The sequence below is a fragment of the Monodelphis domestica genome, chromosome 1 (assembly GCF_027887165.1).
Source record: "Monodelphis domestica isolate mMonDom1 chromosome 1, mMonDom1.pri, whole genome shotgun sequence".
In the NCBI taxonomy this organism is placed as follows: Eukaryota; Metazoa; Chordata; class Mammalia; order Didelphimorphia; family Didelphidae; genus Monodelphis; species Monodelphis domestica.
In genome coordinates, this window is record NC_077227.1 from 486,458,155 (window position 1) to 486,480,431 (window position 22,277).

The window sequence follows — 22,277 nt, forward strand, 5'->3', positions numbered from 1 at the left end:
ATGTAACTAGAGAGAAGTATTTTTATTTGGTTTATTAAATATTTCCCAATTACATTCTAATCAAGTTCAACACATTTGAAGGCGTGTAATAGGCCATATGTTTGACACTCCTGTTCTTTATAGACCCTTCATGGCCTGAGAAAAGTCCCTGCTTCTCTGACAGCAGGGAGTAAGTGGAATGAGCACGAAGTCTGCATTCAGAGGTACTTGGTCTAAATTCCAAGTCAGCTTCCTATTGGCAGGGTGACTGAAAAAAATTGCTAACCCTTCTGGGTTTCCTTCTCTTTATCTATAAAATGAGAGAGTTAGATAGATTTGATGATCTCTAAGCTCTGCTTCTAGAACTAAATCTTTGATCCTATGGATCGCTTTCATTTTTTATTTTCTTTTAAAATTGTTATCTTCTTTTTTTTCCTTTTTTTCCTTTCCCTTTACCTCTTCACCAGTTAGCCCTTCCTTGTAACAATAAAACAGAGAAATCAGTTCAGCCAAACAAAGCAATATATCATTGGAGTCTGGTGGCTTATGCAATGTTCCACACCCATGCTCCCCTCCCTTTGCAAAAAAGAACCTTCCCCATTTTCACCAGATGAGAGTGCCTCCTCCTGGAGTAATTAAATATATGTCTGAGTTGATTAGTAATTTGGTCCTTTTTTTTTCTTAGTTCCACTCTTTAACTAGCTACGTGACCTTGGACTAGATGATTCCTGAGATTTCTTCCAGTTCTAAGACCCATGAACCTTTTCCTTGGAACCAGCAAGAAAGTCCCCTGATTATCTGCTTCAGAATTCCAGGGATCAAGCCAAGTCATCCTTTTCTTGGCAAAAGCCATGAGGAACATAACAACAACATGTCTTCTTGGTACTCTTTCAAACAGAATAAGTTGAGCTCTTCATGAAGTCAAAGGAACAGACTGTTCAACAGGCTGCATCCCGAGATCTATCCTGAGCTAAATTTATTACTCGGCAGGCAATGAATTGGAAGAATTTATCGCAGTACATGGACCCACAGATTCTGACAGATAAAGAAGCACCATCAGGGCTCTTTCTGGGCACACTTTCCTGATTTACGGGGATGTGCCAATGACACAGGAGGTACCCCATCAGATATTATATATTTTCTTCCCAACATCTGTTCCCTCTCTTCCAGGCTCTCTGTGCTATTTACATTTGTTTTCATTTATTTGCTGAGACCTAGTGATGAGACACACATACATATTCTATAAAGGAAAACTGCGTGGGCTGTACCCTGATGGTATATAAGAGATGTTAAAAACACACAATCTGTTGCTCAAGGTACACCTCTCTGGGTTTTCCAGACATCAAATCCAAAGCTTAGTGAGCTTGGTCAGCTCAATCCCTCACCTGTCATCCAGATGAGATAGGATATAATTTATTAAGTAACAATTTTCTTCTGTGAAATATTCCTTCCAACAACTTTTAAATACGAGAATAAAATGTGCTTAGAATACTAAAGGCAGCACCACATAAGAATCAGAATTATTATCACTATTAGCTTGTCTCTTCTCTGATTACTTTCTTATTGGAGTTTTTTTTTAATTGAAAAGGGGGAGAAATGTGTTCTAAGAGGCTCTGATCTTATGCCTACAACACATTTTAATGGAAGTAAATTAATTTCTATTAACACAAAGATTGTGGAGATCATTATGCCAGTCCTATGTCTACCTAATTCCAAAAACACCCAGAATTTTCCAAATATCCTGCCTTTTTTGGCTTCATGGTGACAAAACATCTGGTTAATTATCTTTTTTCCTCCCTGTTTTTCATGCAGATCTTTGGTGGATGATTTAAATGGGTTGCCAAAAATCCACATGAAAATGAAGGGGGGGGGGAGTTACCCAGCCAAATGTGCTGTCTTCACTATGTCAAAAAGTTGAGATATTTGGAAACCTTTGGATGTCTTGGACCATGGCAAACCTAAGTATGAACATAATGATGCATACAGCCTAGATAATTTCAGCTTTGGTGCCAACTGTCTTGCTTATATTTGCATCCCCAGAATTTAGCATAGTGCCTGGAATATAGTAAGCTTTTAATAAATGTTCTTCCCTCCTTCTCTCTCTCTCTCTCTCTCTCTCTCTCTCTCTCTCTCTCTCTCTCTCTCTCTCTCTCTCTCTCTCTCTCTCTCTCTCTCTCTCCCCCTCCCTCTCTTCCTTCCTTCCTTCCTTCCTTCCTTCCTTCCTTCCTTCCTTCCTTCCTTCCTTCCTTCCTTCCTTCCTTCCTTCCTTCCTTCCTTCCTCATCTATCTATCTATCTATCTATCTATCTATCTATCTATCTATCTATCTATCTATCTATCTATCTATCTATCTATCTATGTTAGAGAGCTAGAGAAGAATAAAGCAGAATGGCCGAGGTGTTTTTTTTCCCCTACACCCTGTTAGTATCAGGAGAAGGACATATTCATTATCAAAGCTCAAGGATATAAAAGCAGGATCTAGAGAGTATGTAAGTTAATTTTGATTAAGCCTGTCAGTGGTCTAATGGAATCTGATTTACAGTGAATTGTAGAATGTTAATGGTTTATTCAACAAATTCAATTCATTAAACATTTATTTGGTGCCTAATATGAGCAAGGTATCATGTAAAGTAGTAGAAATAACAATCAATTAATCAACTAGCATAGATGAAGTGACTACTATGCACCAGACATATGCACTAAGTTCTTAGGGATGCGAAGATAAAAGTGAAATTGTCCATGCCTTCAAGGGGCTTATATTCTGAAGGCAGAGATAACACTTGCATATGTAGGTATATTCAGACCAAGTTAAAATTATTAGAAATAAACTTTTTTTTAAAAGTCCTTACCTTCTGTCACAGAATCAAAGTAAGTATTGGTTCCATGGCAGAAGAGTGGCAAGGACTAGGCAATTGGGGTGGAATGACTTGCCCAGGTTCACATGGTTTGGAAGTATCTGAGGCTAGATTTGAACCAGGACCTTCTGAGTACAGGTCTGTCTCTCTATCCACTGAGTCACATATAAACAAACCTCTCTAAATAAACTTTTCATAAATGTTTGTTGAATTGAATTGATTATGGGTAGTTACTTTACATCTTTGGTTCTTAGTTTGTTCATCTGTAAAATAAAGGGGTAGGATTTGGAAATCATTAAGGTTTCTTCCAGCTCCAAATTCTACTGAAAAGGAGAATGAAGTTCAGCATACATTGTCCTCTGGGCCTAGAAAACTTCACACCTGAAAGGAAGCACATTTCTCCAGGACTTCTCTTTGGGCTATTCTCTTCCCCTACAGAAAACTAGTGTGTCTGCCAACCTATGAAGTGGAAAATCCTGTCATTTCATTTTCTCCCCTGCTCCAGATTTTTGTCCCCTGTCAGCACTCCCTCTGTCACTTAGCTAGGAATGCTGCCTCCTATACATGATGCTAAGCATCTCTTTATTAATTGTGTTAACAGGTAAAGGGGGAAAAGGAAGCAGAGAAATCTGAGACTCAGTTCTTCCTATGAATTCATGTACAAATGCTACTATGTGCCTTAAAGGATTAATTTCACAAGCCTTAAATTGCAATTTAATTTGAAAACTAATTCAGCCCCATAATTGGCTTTCTGCTCAAATCACTGAGGCTAAAGATTTAAATTCTTAATATTCAGATGACTTTCAAGTATCTGGCCCCATCTGTGCATTAGTCCATGGTATTAATCTCTCAAGGGGATCTGTGCTGGCATAGAAATAAAATAAATAAATAAACGGGCCACACTAATAGAATAATCTATTTAGGAAAAAAGCCTTGTGTTATAAAGATGAAAGTTTCTTTAACTTCATTTCTAGCATGTAGATTTCACCTCCTAGCTATTTAATTTTTTAAAGTGGCATCAATTCCAAAATTCATAATATAGGCACTAATACATTTGAGCAGGGGTAGAGAAAGCAGTGAATTTTAATTATAACATTTTTCACTTAAAAAGTATCAATAAGGATATTTCTTCCCCTTGGGAGATTCATCCATGATTACAAGAGATTGTCCTATGTTTCCTCTTATTGTATGGAAGTAATACCAATTCTGATTCTTAGCCACAGAATGGCACTGAGAATTAAATGAAATAAGAGCAGGCCCAGAAGGGTGAGTCATTTACTCAAAAGTTGCTTCAGAGCTATTTTCCAGACTCAGAGAATTGCTATGGGTGGGCTGTGAACCGTAAGGGGAAATGCTGATGAGTGGAGCAAGTGACAATTTGGTGAAGCCAATGGGCGTGGGTGGGAGATGTTACGTTCAGGTGGGGTAAGACAAGGACACACATCTGTTCAATGTTCAGGTGCCATTTAGATCAGCGATCCTAGTTTCCATAGGCAATTTCAGTGGATGATTCACTTTAAGCATAGAATACCTTGGCTTCTTACAGTCTATCTAAATCCTACTCAGCCATCAATGGCCAAGTGAAGTCTCATCACTCCCACTCAGCCTTCTTCCCCAATTACTTCATCTCTTATTGATTTCTCCTTCACACTGAAGTACTTCAGCACCTACTACCTGCATTATTTCTCTGATATATTTAGGTGTGTATAACACATGCATCTATATATATATATACACACATATACATATATATACAATACACATGTGCATTTGCACATACACATATGCTTGCACACATCTTTATATGATGTTTTGATTTGTTATTTCCAATCCTTTGCTTTCTTAACTACAAAATGGGGCTAATACTTATATGAACTACTAACTTTTCATATGCATGTATCTTGTTTCCCAACTAAACTCTGGGTTCTTCAAGGTTGGGGAAATAGGACTTCTATTTGGTGTCTCCTATACTACCTAGCTAGCATAGCGGAGAGAGTCCTAGATTTGGGTGTCAGGAAAACCTGCATTTGAAGCCTTCAGAATTTTACTAGTTGTATGACCCTGAGCAAGTCCCTTAACTTCTTTGAACCTTCATTTCTCTATCTCTAAAATGAGGATATTAAGAGTACCTCTACCTCACAGGCTGTTGTAAAGCTCAAATAAGATAATGTATATTAAATTCTATATCAGTTAGCTATAATAAATATTGCTGAGCAATGATTTGCCCACAGAATGTACTAAAAAATAATAGCTACTCTTTTCTGCCACATATGGTTTATCCAGGCCTCTAATTCTTAACTTGACAACTACCAAATAAGGCTATTTGTTTAAGGACACAGCATGGTTGTAGGGTAGGTGATTAGTGACTTTGAAAAGCTGTATTCAGCCTAACCTGGCCAGTGAAACTCACTTTCACTCTGAGATAGTCTACAGGCAAAAGATGGTTCTTCTAAGAAAGATGGGAGGTGATGAGAGGGTTCATGGACCATAAGCTCAGTGTGAGTCAACAGTAAGATATGGTATTCCAAAAACTCATTTAGGACAAATTAAGAGATGTACTGACCAGGTTTAGAGAAATGATTATAGTTTTCCTGAACTTTGTTCTTATTGGACCACATCTAGGATGTACCACATTTTAAGAAGGGCACTTAGGAGCTGGAGATTATCCAGAGGAGGGCAACTGGAATGTTAAAAGCCTTTAAATTTTGTCAAATCAAGATTTGTTGAAGTAACCGGATATCTTTATTCCATAGGAGAGAACACAGGGGATATGTTATCTCTGTTTTTCCAAAGGGTTATCGTATGGAAGAGAGATTACACTTGTTCTATGTGAAGTAGAATTAGGAGCAAAGAGGCAAGTTTAGTTGATGGAGAGAAAAACCCCCTCCCAAACTTCCTAACAAAGAGCCATTCCAAAATAGAATGAGATGCCTCATAAAGTAGTGCTATCCCCTAACTAGAGGCCTTCAAGCAAAATCTAGATCAGGGGTTCTCAACCTCTCAATTTGTAGCAATGAGAATACATAAGGCATATCAGGTATTTACATTCCGAATCACAACTGTAGCAAAATTACAGTTTTGAAGTAGTCACCAAAATAATTTTTTGGTTTGGGGTCACTGCAACATGAGGAACTGTATTGTGGGGTCACGGCATTAGAAAGGTTGAGAACCACAGATCTAGATCATCACCTAAACTCATAGGGTATACTGTAGAGCTTTCCTGCTCAGGTCTGGATTAGACTAGATAGCCGCAGGTCCTTTCTAACTCTAAGAGAATGTGGTTCTGAAAAATGAAGGCAGAGCTCAGGCTTCTGGACTGAAATCCTTAAAGTGGCCTCTATAACAGCCTGTTGAGTTCAGTGTGCTAGAAGTAGGAGAAGCAAGGAAGTCGTGTGAGATGTTTTGGGAGTGTAGTTGCCTGAGTGGTTTTTTCCTTTGTGAATTGATTTATGCTTTCAGGTTTTATGTATATCCTTGAGGAATTTTTCCACATTATCCTGTGTAACTGCCTGGGGTGTTAGGCACAGAGTACCACAAAAGGGCTGAGCAATGAAGTCAGCAACGACTTACTGAATGTTAGGTCTTTCCCATTCTCTTGGACCAGATGATACCTGACATCAGTGGACCCTGACATAACTGACATCAAGTTCATTGTGCTTTTTTTTGCCTAGAAAAATAATTAGTTCTGTGATTGTTTTTAAAGGGTGTTTTTGAATGTAGATCTGAGCCTGTAGTATAAAGCATACACTTAAGATTTATACATACATATTTATTTTTAATATGCCAGCCCATCAGTATATCTCAAACCACTTTGACAGCCTCTAGACTAAAGCGCCTGGCTCAGAGGCAAGGCTGAGGAGAAGCAGGAGGAGAGGCCCTGGAGCCTGTTTCCCAGAAGGTAGATGGAGTTGCTATCCAACTTACTCCACACTCACTAGCAAAGTTCTACAGCAGGAAAGAACTTTGCTGATTAAGGCTGTCTTTGGAGCATGGGGAGCCCCAGTTCTGGTGTGTAGCTGCATCTTTTCAAACTTGGCTCTGTTCATGGAGAGGCTAAGTTGAAAAAAGCAGAACATTATTCATGGGGAGTAAAATATGGTCTTTTAAAGTGCACTTTCTAACGGGAGCACATTAGACCAGAAAGCCAGCAACCAAGCCATGAGAAAAGAAAAGCTTTTTTCTCTATGGGGGAAACAAGCAAAAACCAAAAAATGATATATTTCATGGTGAGGCATGGTTATTTCCCAGGACAAATTTTTATTTGAAGGTCTCCTCAAATCCCACAGGTTGAAAACTTAAGGGTCTGTACTGACAAGGCTGTCCCTTAATGGGAATTTGGAAAATGTTGGTAGGGGGGAGAGGGAGAGAGACAGAAAGAGAGAGACAGAGAGAGAGAGACAGAGACAGAGACAGAGAGACAGAGAGAGACAGAGACAGAGAGACAGAGAGACAGAGACAGAGACAGAGACAGACAGGAAGAGACAGAGAGAGACAGAGGGAGAGGGAAAGGGAGAGAGAGAGAGAAAGAGAGGCAGACAGACAGACAGACAGAGAGACAGACAGACAGAGACAGACAGAGACAGAGAGACAGAGAGAATAGTGTTGGTAGAACCCAGGACATTCACGTGAGTTCTCAAAGACCCTGATGGATCATCATGATGAATTAAAATTAGTTATTCAGATCCCACTAATCTAGAATATGATTATTCAAAGGAAATCCATCTGAAACTTGCTTTTGCTACATCAACTCATTTATTCAATAAATATTTATTAAAAATCTACTACATAAAAGTAAAGAGATGGCAGGGTATAAAAGGAAGAAAGCTTGTAGGGGTCTGGAAGACCCAAGTTTAAGTTCTGCCTCTGACTTATAAAACCTTGAGTAAAACCACTTAATTTTTCAATGCTTCAGGCAATGTAGGTTATAAATTATAGCTGAATTGTAAATCTACATTGGTGGAAGGAATTTCTATAATTGGTTATCACACTAACAAACTCTGGGGTCCAGACCATCCAACTGCACCCTCCTAGTCCCCTTTAGAATCTGCAACAAAAACCATAGTAGGTTCTGGATAAAATATAAAGATAAATAACACAGGGCAGAAAGTGTTTTCCAAGTAAATTAATGATATAATCAAGATTTCAAGGGCACTCATTTAACCATATTCAGAGTTGTAAAGGACTCGAATATATAATAGGAGAAAAGAAGTTGTTAATTTTAAATGAATCATGTGGTCATTAAGATTCAATTTGGGGGAGTAATTAGGTGGCTCAGTGGATTGAGAGTTAGGCCCAGAGATGAAGGTCCTGTGTTCAAATCTAGCCTCATACATTTCCTAGCTGTGTAATGCTGGGCAAGTTACTTTATCCCCTTTGCTTGCTCTTCTGCATTAGAACCAAGGCACAGTATTGATTCTAAGACAGAAGATAATAATTGTTTTTTTTAAAGACTGAATTTGACATCTTAGAATCATTATGTTAGTATACCTTTAAAAGTCTATATATTGACTACAAAAGAGTATTCAGTCTAAAAATCAGATTTGTCACTAATTCAGGCTGCCTTTCTTCCATTTATCTACATTAGTCTAATTGTACAGAAATTTGTTTCCTTTTGCCATGAAACAAGTCAAGGAAGGAGTCTTTTTTATTGTAAGTTTTGGTTTATTGGTTTTTTTGGCTATTGTTTAGTCAGATGTACCTGTAATGAAGCAATCAGTTACTGGACAGGTAAATCTAAGAGCCCTCTCATATGGCAGTGTCCTCCAGAGCACCAGTCCTGCTGAGTGCAACAACCCTTATGAAGAAGGACCTCAACATTCCGCCCTCCTTTCCCTCCACCAATTGTTGATGAACCACCTTTATTGACAGGTGAGCCCAAGAGTCTTAAGAAAAGTAGCATTCCAAGCTCTACTTACTGCTCTGCTTCCAGCCTGCCAAATGGTTTTATATCAGGCAACAATATCATTTTATCAATAGAAATGATGTTAAGATGATGCATTATCATCTGCTTTGCTGTGGTACCCCAAAGACCAGAGAGCCTTCCCCTCTAACTTACACCTGAAACCTCTTATATCGCCGTCTAAGAGTTCCTTGAGAGCAGAAACTCCCTTTCCTATCTGTATCCCCAGGGCTTAGCAAAATGCTTGGTACATAGTTATCCAAACTTGTTTTTTTCCCCCCTCATTTATTAAATCATTAATTTATTCCCTTTATTTGTTAAATCATTGTGAGATTACTATATACAGAGCATGTTAGGTATAGTACAAGAAGGTATGTAAGAGAGAATCCACACTACAAGGAGTTTACAGTCAAGCTATCATCAAGCATTTTAGTGCTGATTATGTGTCAGGCATTGAGGGATACAAAGAAAGACAAAAACAGCTCCTACTCTCAAGAAGCTTACAGTCTAATGTGGGGGAGACTATGCAAACAACTATGTGCAAACTATATATGTATATATATATACATATGTATGCATCAATATACATATGTAGATTCTATATTTATATCTACATATATGTCATATTTTTCTCTGTCTGTCTGTCTATCTATCTGTCTGTCTATCTATCTATCTATCTATCTATCTATCTATCTATCTATCTAACTATCTATCATAATCAACAATGTGCCAAGCACTGTGCTAAGTCCCAGGGATGCAAAGACAAAAATAATCCCTACCTTTAAGAAGCTCATAGTTTAATGGAGGAGACAACATGCAAACAGTAATGTACAAATAAGATGGATAATGGAAAACTAAAGATAATCTCAGAAGAAAGGTCCCAACATAAAGGGGGATCAGGAATGTGTTATTATGGCAAGTGGATTTTAGCTAAGATTTGAATGGAGTCAACGAACTTAGAAGACTTAATTAAGGGAAGACATGCAAGGAGTTATGGAGGGAGACAGTGTTAATTATGGGATTTCTGGGATGGGAGAGATCAGGCTGGGTTGAGGTAGTCAGGGAAAACTTCAAAGAAGAGATGAGATAGATGGGTAAAGAATAATAGTGAGAAGAAAGTGTGATATTTCAGTTTGGAAAATGGTATGAGCAATGGGAGGAATGGGGATTCGCAAGGTGGCTAAGCGGAGACATAGGGTCAAAGGTCTAGTGTAGGAAGACCTCTTGAGGTCAACTAATTCAGTCCTTTCATTTTATGGGCTAGGATACTGAGACCCAGAGCAGTGAAGTGATTTTTCCAAGGTCACAGAAGTAGGACATGTCAGAAGCAGAATTCAAAACCAGGTCCCTCTGACTTCAAACCCAGGACTTTCCATTATGCCATTGCAGTTAAGGTTAATCCTTTGCTAGTGATTCTTAACAGTGAAGAAAGTGCCAAGGAGACCTACCATGACCTAAACACATCAGGATCATAGGATGATAGATTTAAAGTTGGAAGGAACCTTGGAAAGAAGGCTCAATATATCTTTTAAAATGTAATAATAGAGGGTCCAAAGAGTTAAATGACCGTCCCGGATCATTTAGATATTAAATTATTGAGCTAGGTTTTGAGTCTTCTTCTTTTGATTCTAGATCTAACATTCCTTCTGTCCCAGTTTATTTACTCAGTGTTCTATATAACTAATTTAGAATACTTATTAAGGGGCAGAGATTTTCTTTGCTTCAGAGCTAATAATCTGCTGATTTTAAGGGTCTGGCACATGTCTAATTAATCAGTCACTGGGTTATTTCTTCAGATAAAAATTACCAAGGGTATCATCACAAGGGCCCAATATTTAGTTTGAATGCAAACTGTCCATCCTAAACAAATATGATGCTAATAATTCAACAAGCACTTTGAGTTTGGTTTGTAGTAGTGAGAATGGGCAGTCCCAAACGATTGACATTTCTTTATCTCAAATGAAAGAGGATTTTTATTAAAGGAAGAAAGAATAGATTTCAATGCAGAAACCAAAAAAAAAAGTTGGAAAAAAACCTCTAGTAGAGTCTGTGCTAAGATGAGGCCTTGGGGTGAACTTGGGGTCTGAAGCTAATGTGGACTATATGGATATGTTTAACTTCCTTAATTATATTACTTACATTGAAAAAAAAAGACTCTTGTCTTGCTGAATCAATATTTAATATATATTTCCATTTGTTTTCTGAAAGAATATATGTCTTAAACCCTTCATTAGTCCATCAATCTAAGGAATAATGATTAATTCTGGCTACAGCTTTCCCTCATTTCACAAAGACTCAGCACAGCACCCTTCTATTACTATAATTTGCTGATATAAGAGAAGAAATTGCAGTAGTAAAAGTATTTCTAGTTTTGGGGAGCCTCCTGCTTAGGTAATTGGATTCCATTCTCAATTCTGACTTTATTTTCTCTGTTCTGAATAAGCCTTGGCCTGGGATGGTAGTAGTAGGTTAAACAGAAGCATGGAACGGCCTCGCCATAAAGGACATGGCATTATCATTTCTCTTGGAAGACTAATAGAACCACAGATTTCCACATTCCTTGGGGAGGGAGGAGTTGAAAGACAGAGTATTGACATGTTAATGTAAATGAAAGTGAAAAAGTGATGGTGTAGGAAAGGAAGGGCAATAATCCCAGGGCCAGGGGAAATTTTATGTTTTGGAAAAGAACGCCCTACATTCGACCCGTTTCCAAGCCGGAATGCACTCCATCCATTCTGGGCAGAGCTGGGAGGCACCTCTCCTTCATCTGCCTTCTGTACTCTGAGGAGAAGGCCCGACGCTCATTTTCTAGCTTAAAGGCTTATCTGGATTTTTGTTGAGAAGATGCTGCAATTTGCTGCTTTTGTTATCCTAATGAGAAAAGCTAGTTAAACATTTGGGAAGACTTTTCATATCGATTGGTTTTAGAAGATGTGGGAAATTAGATTTGTTATGGAAACAGCACCCAAAACACAAGTGCTTTCAAACCCCACCATGTGTCTGCCCACATCACCACTTGCTGCACACACTGCCTCATTGGAGTCAACCCTGGTTGCTCTATTAATAGGATGACCCCCTTCCTGCAGGACTCCTTAAAGGAGAAAAGCTCCTTGGGTGCCTCTGTCTGCCGGAGTCTACCTTGCCCACCCTTCTCCTGTCCTTTCTCCAAAGGAGAGGCAAGAGGAAGATTCTAGGAAAAATCATGTCACATTTTGTCCTTTACTGTGCCAGGGCCACGCAATCCTGAAAGACAATCAGTCGAGAATGCAATTCACCTTGTTGAAAATAGTAGCCCCTGGAGACCATTCTATGACAACTACCTCAGGCGGCGTGAAAGTAATGATAAATGTGTGCTGACACCAACCTAAAGCCAGTCACCGGTTAACCCCTCCATCAGGAAAAGCAGTCCAAGAACAATTTCCTCTGAAAGTGAGCGTATAAAGAAGGATCAGAGCATGGATATATTTTAATAGGACCACAATCCAGCTTCATGAAAGCTCTTCCTTTGATCTCTAAAGAGAGCTTTTGTAGAACCCCCAATAAGCTCAGGTTGGGACCCGCCATATCCTCATTAGCAGACATGATTTTTGTAGGCTTGCCTGTCCCTCCGATATCTACTATTACGGACTCACATTTCCATGGCTCCTCTTTCTTCACCTTGGGCAAGCTCTTTCCTTTAACAATTTTATTTCCTATCTGTGTATATAAAGCCTTAATAGGCAATGAATTCCCTCTCATTGAAGGTCTGGATAAGCATTTGTTGGTCATATTGTAATGAATATTCTTTTGGGGGTATGGGTTGGACGGTTCCTTTCAACTCTAAATGCCAGAGAATCTGATTTTTTGGAAAATAAAGTACTTAGATCAGACCAGTGATAGTGAACCTTTTAGAGATGGAGTGCCGGGCCCATCCCCATCAGAGACCATGTGCCCTGCCCCTTCCCCCCTTCCCCCACACAGGGGAGGGAGGAAGCACTCCCATTGGACTGCTGGGTTGAGAGGTGGGTGAAGTGAGGAATGTCCTCAGTGAGCATAGAGAGGGGGAGGGGAGGGGCCCAAGAACTCTGCTCTTCTCCAGCTCTGCCACTGGTGAGCCACCCACCTTACCCACCTTACCTGCTGTGCGCTCCCATTGGCTTCTGGGCAGAAAGGTGGGGATGTGGAAAAAAAAAAAAAACCATCATACAGGTGGAGAGGGGGAGGGGAGCAGCTAAGCCCAGTCCCTCTGTCTTTCTAGTAACATACTGGGAGGTGGGGAGGGGCACTTTTTTTTTTCTGTTGCACCTAAGTCTGTTTTGTTTACAGTTTATTTTAAAGAATTTCATTGAGGGGGCAGCTGGGTAGCTCAGTGGATTGAGAGCCAGGTCTAGAGACTGGAGGTCCTAGGTTCAAATCTGGCCTCAGACACTTCCCAGCTGTGTGACCCTGGGCAAGTCACTTGACCCCCATTGCCCAGCCCTTACTACTCTTCTGCCTTGGAACCAATACACAGTATTGACTCCAAGACAGAAGGTAAGGGTTTAAAAAAAATAATATATATTAAAAAGGACTTCATTGAAAAGGGGGAGAAAGTCCTGGAAGAAATTCCCAGAGTAAGACACCATCACAGCTTCTTGAGGACAAGCCGAGGTATTGGCTATTGGCTCATGATGTAACAAACCATAAGAACCCTTCAAAAACACTTTGGGAAAACAGAGCTGTCATTTAAAGAGAATTCCATCCAGAAATCCAGATTATGGATTCCCATCCATATCTTTGTGTCATCTTTGGCAAACCTCTACCTTCCCCCTTCCTGGAGCTGATAAGCAATTCTACTGGGTTATACGTGTATTACCACTTACAACCTATTTTCATGTTATTCTTAGAATGTTTTTAAATGCACAGAATAAAATACATAAGACTCCAAAAGAAACTAATTATTATGATCAAAATATAATTTTTAAAGAGACAAATTCATGAACCCCAGATTAAGAACTCCTAGACTAAGTGATCTCTAAGGTTTCTTCTGACTCTGCTCTTCTAAGGTTAGAATTTAACTCAAGTAGGATAACATTTGGTAATTATTCAGAATAATTCAGTTGTTTTCCTCTCTTCAGTTAGGTGGAACAATAGCTAGGTGGAACAATGGATGGACTGTCAAGGCTTAGAGTCAGGAAATCCTGAGTTCAATTCAGCCTCAGACATTTACTGGCAGTGTGACCCTGGACAAGTAATTTAACCCTGTTCACCTAAGTTTCCTCATCTGTAAAATGAGCTGAAGAAGGAAATGGCAAGTTGCTTTAAATGGGGTCATGAAGAGTCAGACACAATTGAACATCTTCCTCTTTTTCCACCAAACTTACCTTGGGCTGAATTGCATGAATAATTATTATTATCATTATCATTACTAATGATATCATTTGTATAATATTTTAAGATTTGCAAAGTACTCTGATTCCATTTGAGCTTTACAATTCTAGGTAGTAGGTGTTTTATAGTCTCTGTTTTATAAATGGGAAAACTGAGGCTGAGAGAGGTTAAGTGACCTGCTGAGGGTCACATATAAAGTAAGTGTCTCAGGTAGCATTCAAGCTCCAGTCTTCTGACTTGAAGTCCAGAATTTTAACTTAAAATGGCTACTGATCTACTCCTGGAGTCATTGGGTCATTTATTTAGGCAGATTCCAATAATTCTCCATGATTCCCAAAGTATAAGGCAATTCCTTTTTAAAATCAGTGAACATGTGATGGATTGCCATTATAGTCATGGGTTGTGATTGACATTGTCAGAAGGAATTCCTCCTTTGATGAGGTCAGAGAACTAATGGCTTGTTGGAACACATGTGATGAAAACAAAGCTTTCAAAGAAGTCCTAGGGATAGCTCTTTCCTCTGGTCTCTGAGGGGGTAAGGTAAGGGGCAGGAAGAAATGAATTTATCAGTTGTTCCTTGTCATTACCATTATGTTCGTAGTTGGGGGTGGGAGGCAGATTGAGTTTCAGCCAAGGGTGAGGACTGTCCTTTAGATGCAAAATGTTCCCTGAGACTACTGGCAAGGCAAGTTACAGGAGGCCCATTGTTGGAGAATGTCTTTGCTAAGAGGTCAGATCCATGGCCCAGTACTCTACCTGGTTTGGAACCCTCATCCACAGATCCATTGTAGACTTGGTTTATAAACTCTGGCCTGTTGTCATTCATATCGATCACATAGATGTAGAGGTCAATAGGATTCTCCACCTTGTTTCCATTCATGTCCACTGCATGGGCTCTAAGCTGAAAAAATGAAATAAAAAGCAATCAACAAAAAAACCCAGAAAAAACACATGATCACAATCTGAATTTGGTCCATGCTTCCAAATAGTTCTGAGGGCTGCTGTCACATACCAGAGCAAAAGATAAAAATAAAAAAAATGTGGTTTCCATCCAAAATCTGCCAGATTTGTAGCATTTTCCAATGAGATGAAATCTATCATTGTTTTTTTTAGAAATGAAGGTGATGAATGTCTTCTTGTTAAGGTGGGTTTATTCCCAAACACTCCTTTAACACCTTAAAATGCACAATCTTCACTTCCCAAACTAAAATAAGAAAGTATGCTAATAACCTCAAAAAGTAAATTTCTGATCTGTATCACATGTGCTCTTTATAGAAATAATTTTCCAGGAGCTCCTAAATCACATAGTGACCATGAGGACACATCATCCTGGTCCCCCCGCTTTGACACAGGAAGCATGCCTTAGATTATTGTGAAGGACTTTAATGGGGTTTTCCAAGATGCAGACAGTATTGTCCTTGTGGAGAAGAGTCATCACCAAAATCCTTCTGTATTCTCTACACCCAAGACTTCAGGCCAGCACAAAAGACTTCTCAAGAGACATACACACAGATATAAGGGAATACGAAAGAAAAACTTACCCAGAAATCTTGGATTTGAACTGATCTGTCACAAAGAAGCCTCCCCTAGCACTGTATTTCTCTTTCTCTTCTCTGATAATCACCCCAACAATTACAGCATATGCCTGCCTATAATACACACTGGCCAAAGAAGTCTACCTATTTTCCTTGCTATTAACTGCTACCTGCGGTAGTTCCAGAGTCAAAAAAGGTTGGTATTCTTAATAGGACTAGCCATAGCAGCTGCTGCTTTCTTGCCCTCATGGTTCAAGAGTCCAAACCTATGAGATTTTGGTAACAGATAGTTTAGCTGAGTCTTCCCATCCCAGGGATCTGATAAGATGACCATGACAATTCCTTGTGGTGCTCTTTTTAAGGTGATTTTCCTTATTGCTCTTAATAAAGTAGGGATGGAAAACATCATAGGAGATGCTGAAAGTTGAAATATGCATTCATTCTTAAAGTTCAGGATAGTCAGAATATTTCCATCACATGATCTGTTGGGTATTTAAAAACTTATTTGTGCCATTTCTGAATATATTTATTCAATGTCTCAAATAGGCAAATGCATCTATAATAACAGTAGCATCTTAGCTTTGTGGTTTTCTATTTAAAATGTCTCTTCTGCTGATATCTCCAAAAGGAGGAATTCTTACTAGGTAGCAATGGAAACCAAGGGTCTGTCTCCTTAAAATGAAAAGATGATGAACGGGGGGAAGCTGGGTAGCTCAGTGGATTGAGAGCCAGGCCTAGAGACGGGAAGTCCTAGGTTCAAATCTGGCCTCAGACACTTCCCAGCTGTGTGACCCTGGGCAAGTTACTTGACCCCCATTGCCTAGCCCTTACCACTCTTCTGCCTTGGAGCCAATGCACAGTATTGACTCCAAGATGGAAGGTAAGGGTTTTTATTTAAAAAAAAATAAAAAAATGAAAAAAAATGAAAAGATAATCACTAACAATTAAAATGAATCAGTAGAGTGACAAATCCTCTTGGGATAACATATAGAAGGTAAGAAAGTTGAAGGCATGACAGGATAGACCAAGAAGCACTGCTAATTTGGGCATCTACTGTAAGACTACATTTATAAATTATTCCCTTCTCAAATCTATTTGCTTTTATTTGTCTTGTTTGCCTTCAGGAGCTGGACATATAGGGAAAATGCAAAAAACCCCATAAAACAAGAAAAAAAACAGAGTATGGGACAAACTTCTAGGGTGATGCTCAAAATAGCATTCAGGCCTGGTGGGATTTAGTTGACAGGTAGAAAGTCTTCTGGGAAGAATAGAGAGTGGGCATATATGACTTATTGACAAGGTCACAAAGTTGGACCAGGATCACAGAACCAAAAGATGCTAACGTTATGAGACCAAAGAATGATAGATCTTAAAGGAGTCCTAGAACATAGAACCACTGAATTTCATAATTAGAAAGAACTTTAGACCAAGGAACATAAAATGTCAGAAATAGATCAAGTGCCACCTTCTCCAGAAATTATTTCCTTGTCCCCATGCCTGTTAATGCTCTCCCTCTTCTATCTCCTCTGCATTTATCCTGTATATGTTCATTTACATATGTGATTTCCACCATTAAAATGTGAGATCCCTGAGGGTAGGTACTTTGATTTTTTCCCCTGCATCTTCTTAGTGCTTAGCACAGAACCTGGCATAGAGAAAAGGTTTAATAAATGTTTATTGATATAATCTAAGCCCCACATTTTATAAAGGCTCATTAGAGATCCCCTCCAAGTTTATAAAACTAATTGGTGGAGGAATTGGGATTTGAACCCAAGTTTTCTGATTCCTAGTCCATGTTCTTCCTAGGCCACTATACTACCTCTTGATCATAGGCACAGAAATGGATGAGATGTTGTAGTTCAATTAGACCTCCAAAGTCCCTCCTTTTAAGATGCCTTCCAACTACCGGATTCTTTGGTTCTATGACCCTGGAAAAGTGGTTAAAACTAAGATGAAAAGAAGTCCTTTAGGGAATAGAACTTTGAAGTAGAGAGTGTCTAGGGAATGAGAACTGGTGCATGTTGACTGTGAAGAGCTCCATCCAGCTGGTTCCAAGTGAATTCTTCCTATTATCCAATCTCTTAGCATAGCTCTCATTACTGCTGCTTCATGTACCTCAGAAAGTAAGAAGGAAGGCATTTACACATGATGGCTGTTGAACGAAAAATGAAAGTGCTAATTGTATTCATATTGGCTCCAGTGTTTTGGTTTGCTTCAGACAGCAGTGAATGGAATTTTACCCCTTAATTTGTGTTTTTAAGAAGAATTTCAAGGCTTACTTGACAAAAAAATAGAGGAAAAAAGGGAGGAGGAAAGCCATGTGTGTTGTGCAACAAACTAAATTAACATTGATTCCTAGGAAAATTGCAAAGTACAACACAACATGAGATTGTGCAAAAGTCCAAGCCTGGGCTGATAAATCCCACTTAGATCAAACCTAAAGTTCCATATTGTGACGCCAAAGCCCTCAGCATCCATGTGTTGCCAGTCGCTGTGAACTATCTGCATCTCATTCTCGTGGACAAACTACTTAGCCGGGAGCCACAGAGCTATCCTTCATCATGTCAGATGGAGCCAGTCAATAACTTTACAAGTCAAAGGTCAGGTTGTCTTTGGGAAAAAAAGTAATTCTGGGCTAAAATTGAAGTTATTATCTTCAAACTAAGGTGGCTGGGTGCTTCTTGCTATATCTTTAGGTGCAGAAATGGCTTTATGCAGAGATAACTTCATGCAGAGATAATAACAGAGATTCATGTGAATCACATATTCATTTAACCTTCAGGTTTGTCTTTCCACCTGCCTTATCCCATCCTCCAAAAAAGTTTTAATCAAATTTGTTAGCTTTTATTTGAAACTTTCAAGAATAGTTCTCCAATAAGCTTTGATCGGCTCATCTCACTCACCAAATTCTGGGCTTGGGCATCCAGTTTGGTTAAAGTGGGAAAAAAAAAACATTTCAATAAATGAAATGTTACCCAGCTTTTCTTGTATTACCTTATTACAATCTGGAACGCAGGGAAGGGTTTTTCCCTGTTAATGTAAAGAGGGATGCTTTTAAACTTTGAATAGAGGATGCCTCCACTAAAGCCCTTCTTTAGTATGCTGGCTGCCCATCTCAGGCTCTTTAAGGAACACTACTACCAGTGGAATACTACCCCATGTAACTGTGACTAAATTGGAGAGGCTTTGAGTGCAGGTCTGGAGTTGGCTTGAGTGCCCATTTTCTTCAGTACACCAATCTGAGTATGGGTAGGCTCATTATCAAGTTTGTCCACAGGGTGAAACTCCTAAAAAACCAAACCCTTACTTTATGCCTTAGTAACAACTCTAGAAGATAGAAGGGCAAGGGCTAAGCAAACTGGACTATGGCTTGCCCAAGGTCACAAAGTTGGAAACATCTGAGGTCAGATTAGAACCCAGTTCCTCCATTTTCTAAGCTTGACTCTCTATCCATTATGCCCCCTTGTTGCCCCAGGGTGGAGCTTTTTGTAGTTATAACCAGTCATGGAAATAGTCCTGAAGACTATTTACAAAAGAGCTTTGAGGGACTGTGATCTGCCTCAGTGGAGGGAATATCAGTATCATGGAAATTACAAAATAGGTACTTGGTTTGATGTATGAATAATTGTGAAGTGAAAACACTGCCAGATCTTGAATCAAAGGGCAGAGGTTAAAATCTTGGCTCCATGACTTAATACTTATATGACCATGGACAAAGCATCTAAACTCTTGGGGCTTCAGAATCTTCTTTTGCAAAATGAGGAGTTTGGATTAGATGGCCTCTAGCTCCCTTTCCAAATGGAAATCTATGATACAACTTTGTTACCGGTCAAAAAACATATCTTAATCACTTCCTTCATCCATGTCTACATGCACAATTATTTTGTGTATAAAGATCCATACTTTATTTTACACAGTAATTGTGGTCCTGAAAAGTTACTCCTAGATTGACCATTTGGAAATGTTATTCTAATTTGAAGGCCCTACGAGAAATGGCTGTTTAATTCAATTCAACAAACATTTATTAAGTACCTAATTATTACTCTTTGGAAGATATTGTTATGGATACTAGGAATTCAAAGATAAAAATGAAACATCTCCAGTTGTCAAAAAGTTTACATTTTCCTGGAATTGAAGGCCTACTATGGATACCTTTTGGAAAAGTGGAAGAAAACATTGAAGAGATATCATATAATTTGACTATGAATTGATTTTTTGGGTTTGCTTAAACTGAAGCAAGAATAAATATTTGTAACTGTGAAAGTATTTCTGTTCTTACTGTGGCAAGTCATCTGGCATCCTTCCCTGCCCTCAACATTCCAGCCAGGGCCAATTAAGACCCAGCAACAGGCTTGGATCAATCCCAGACCTTGTGATCACTCTCCCCATTGGAAAGAGGAAATATAAGGATCCACAACATTTAATCAGCTGCTTTACTGGTCCAATTCTGACTACATCCTCTTTAGCAATTGTTACTTGAGAGTAGGAACTATTTGTATCCTCAGGCCATAATATAATAACTGACATGTAGCCAGTGTTTAATAAATGCTGATTGATTGATTAATAGATTGACTTTGACATATTCCTTGTGACTAAGATCTAGTCTGGTAACTTGTCCTGAAACTGGGTCACTGTTTTGTTCCCCTGAACCAAAGTCCCTCTCTTGGGAGTCTGCTTTATAATCCAACTCTGGATGATCCTCAAATTCTCTCATCTATATGTTTAGGGATTTAACTAGACAACATCTAAAACCCATTTCAGCTCTAAATTCTATGATCCTTGGTTTGGTCTCTAGTTATCATAAAAACTGGAACTCTGCCACATATGTCTCTTAGTCCTCATATTTGATGTCCAGTTCCTCATGGTTACCCCACCTTGCCTGCTTGAATTTCTGCCTCACAAGTAATGACTAAAGAACAGAACTATCAAGAGACAGGAGGATGGATGAGCTAGCTAAGTCTACCCTAATAATCAGGGATTATTTGGGCCATCTAGAGTTTGTATATTGATGATATAGTTTCAAAAAAATCCAGTTGGCACCCTCTAATAAAATGTGAGGGTGCCTAAGTGCTTGTATGACAGGCAAGGAGAATAAACAAAAAAATCGAGAAAGTGTTTGGAAAGACCAGCCATGATGGAATTCCTCTGTCCAATGACAGTCACTATGGTGTTAGCCCTGGGATTATTAAAAATTCCTTCTCTGTGAATAAGGAGAGAAGTGGTTGCCCGAGGTGATTTCTCCTGGGAGTGAGACTTCAAGAAGAATGAGATTTTCTTGGAAAGAGGGAAATTTTGGATGAATTCTAGTCAGTGGATTTGGAATGATAATGAGAATTATTTAAATGGGTGGTGATCCTGACCTCTCAGGGTTCCTTCTCTATTTTTAAAAATAAGCAATGTATTAAACTTCAATTGGAGTTTTATGTAGGATCAAAGAATTTAGGGGGGGGTTGACTTTAGAGATCATGTGGCTTGACTTCTTCATTTTGTAGATGAGAAAAATAAGGATTATAGAGATTAAGTACCTTGACCACATAGCTAGTAAGCAACAGAGCTGGGATTAAAATTTAGGTTGTCTGACTCCAAATGTAGGGCTCATTCTGCCACAACACAATGTTTTAGGTGGCTAAATATTATAGTATTCGTGTCCATCACCATGTTCCAATTCTGTATAGGTGGAAATGCAATGATAGTAAAAATAATTGTATGTTTTCAACTTTCATACCACAACTGTCACTTGTCTACATAATTTTCCCTTATGGAAGAGAGGAGATCATGCTATTGTACAGATGGGAAAACAAAGATAATGCAAGACTTCTCTCTCTAATCCATCTTTTTCATAGATTCCAATATACTCTTAGAGATACATAAGCATATCCATGCCAAAAAATCTTGCCCACTTAAAATGTTCCTCAGCTGTCTGTAGCCAATATGATAAAGTGCAAGATCCTTGGCTGGACATTGAAATTCCTTCACAATCTGTTGCTGACTTACCTTTCCAGCCTTATTTCATATTAAAATCTCTACATTTCAGCCAAACTGCCCTGCCAGGGCTTCCTCTGACTTGACAACCAATTCCTGCTTTGGCATATTAATGCAGGAGCGATCTCCCATGTCTGGAATCTACTCTCCCCTCATTTCTGCATATCAAAATCCTCTTCTTTCAAAACTCAACTCATAGGGCACCTCAATTCAACAAGTATACTTATTAGGCACCTTCCATATGCAAATTGCTCTGCTACATGCTAGGAATATAAAGAAATGAAAAACATTAACTGCCTCTCAAAGAACTTATATTATCCTGAGAGATACAAACAAATAAACTAAGTAAAAAGATAATTAAAGGAGGGAGAAATTGCTAAAAACTAGGAGGCTTCAGATAGGAGAAGGCACATAAGCTGAACCTTAATTAAATCTAGGTATTTGAAGAAGCAAAATAAAGAGGAAGGGCATACAAAGAATGGGGATCAATTTGTACAAAGACATGAAGATGGGATATCAATTGTTATGTGTGAGAGACAGCAAAATAACTCAGTTTAGCTGGAAAGCAGAGTGTATGAAAGGGAATAATATGGAATAAGTCTAGCAAAGTATATTGGAGTCAGGATGTGAAAGGCTTGAAATGTGAAGCTAAGGAAATTGTATTTTCTCTTAGAGGCA

The 22,277-nt window shown here is 38.9% G+C and overlaps 1 protein-coding gene across 1 annotated transcript in view; it reads right to left on the reverse strand.

Moving 5' to 3' along the window:
• CDH4 (cadherin 4) overlaps positions 1-22,277 on the reverse strand; it is a 1,204,972-nt gene that overhangs the window by 221,684 nt on the left and 961,011 nt on the right. The window contains exon 6 of the mRNA XM_007475618.3: positions 14,839-14,983. Within this exon, the coding sequence (XP_007475680.1) occupies positions 14,839-14,983 (145 nt within the window). The remainder of the gene's footprint in view (positions 1-14,838; positions 14,984-22,277) is intronic.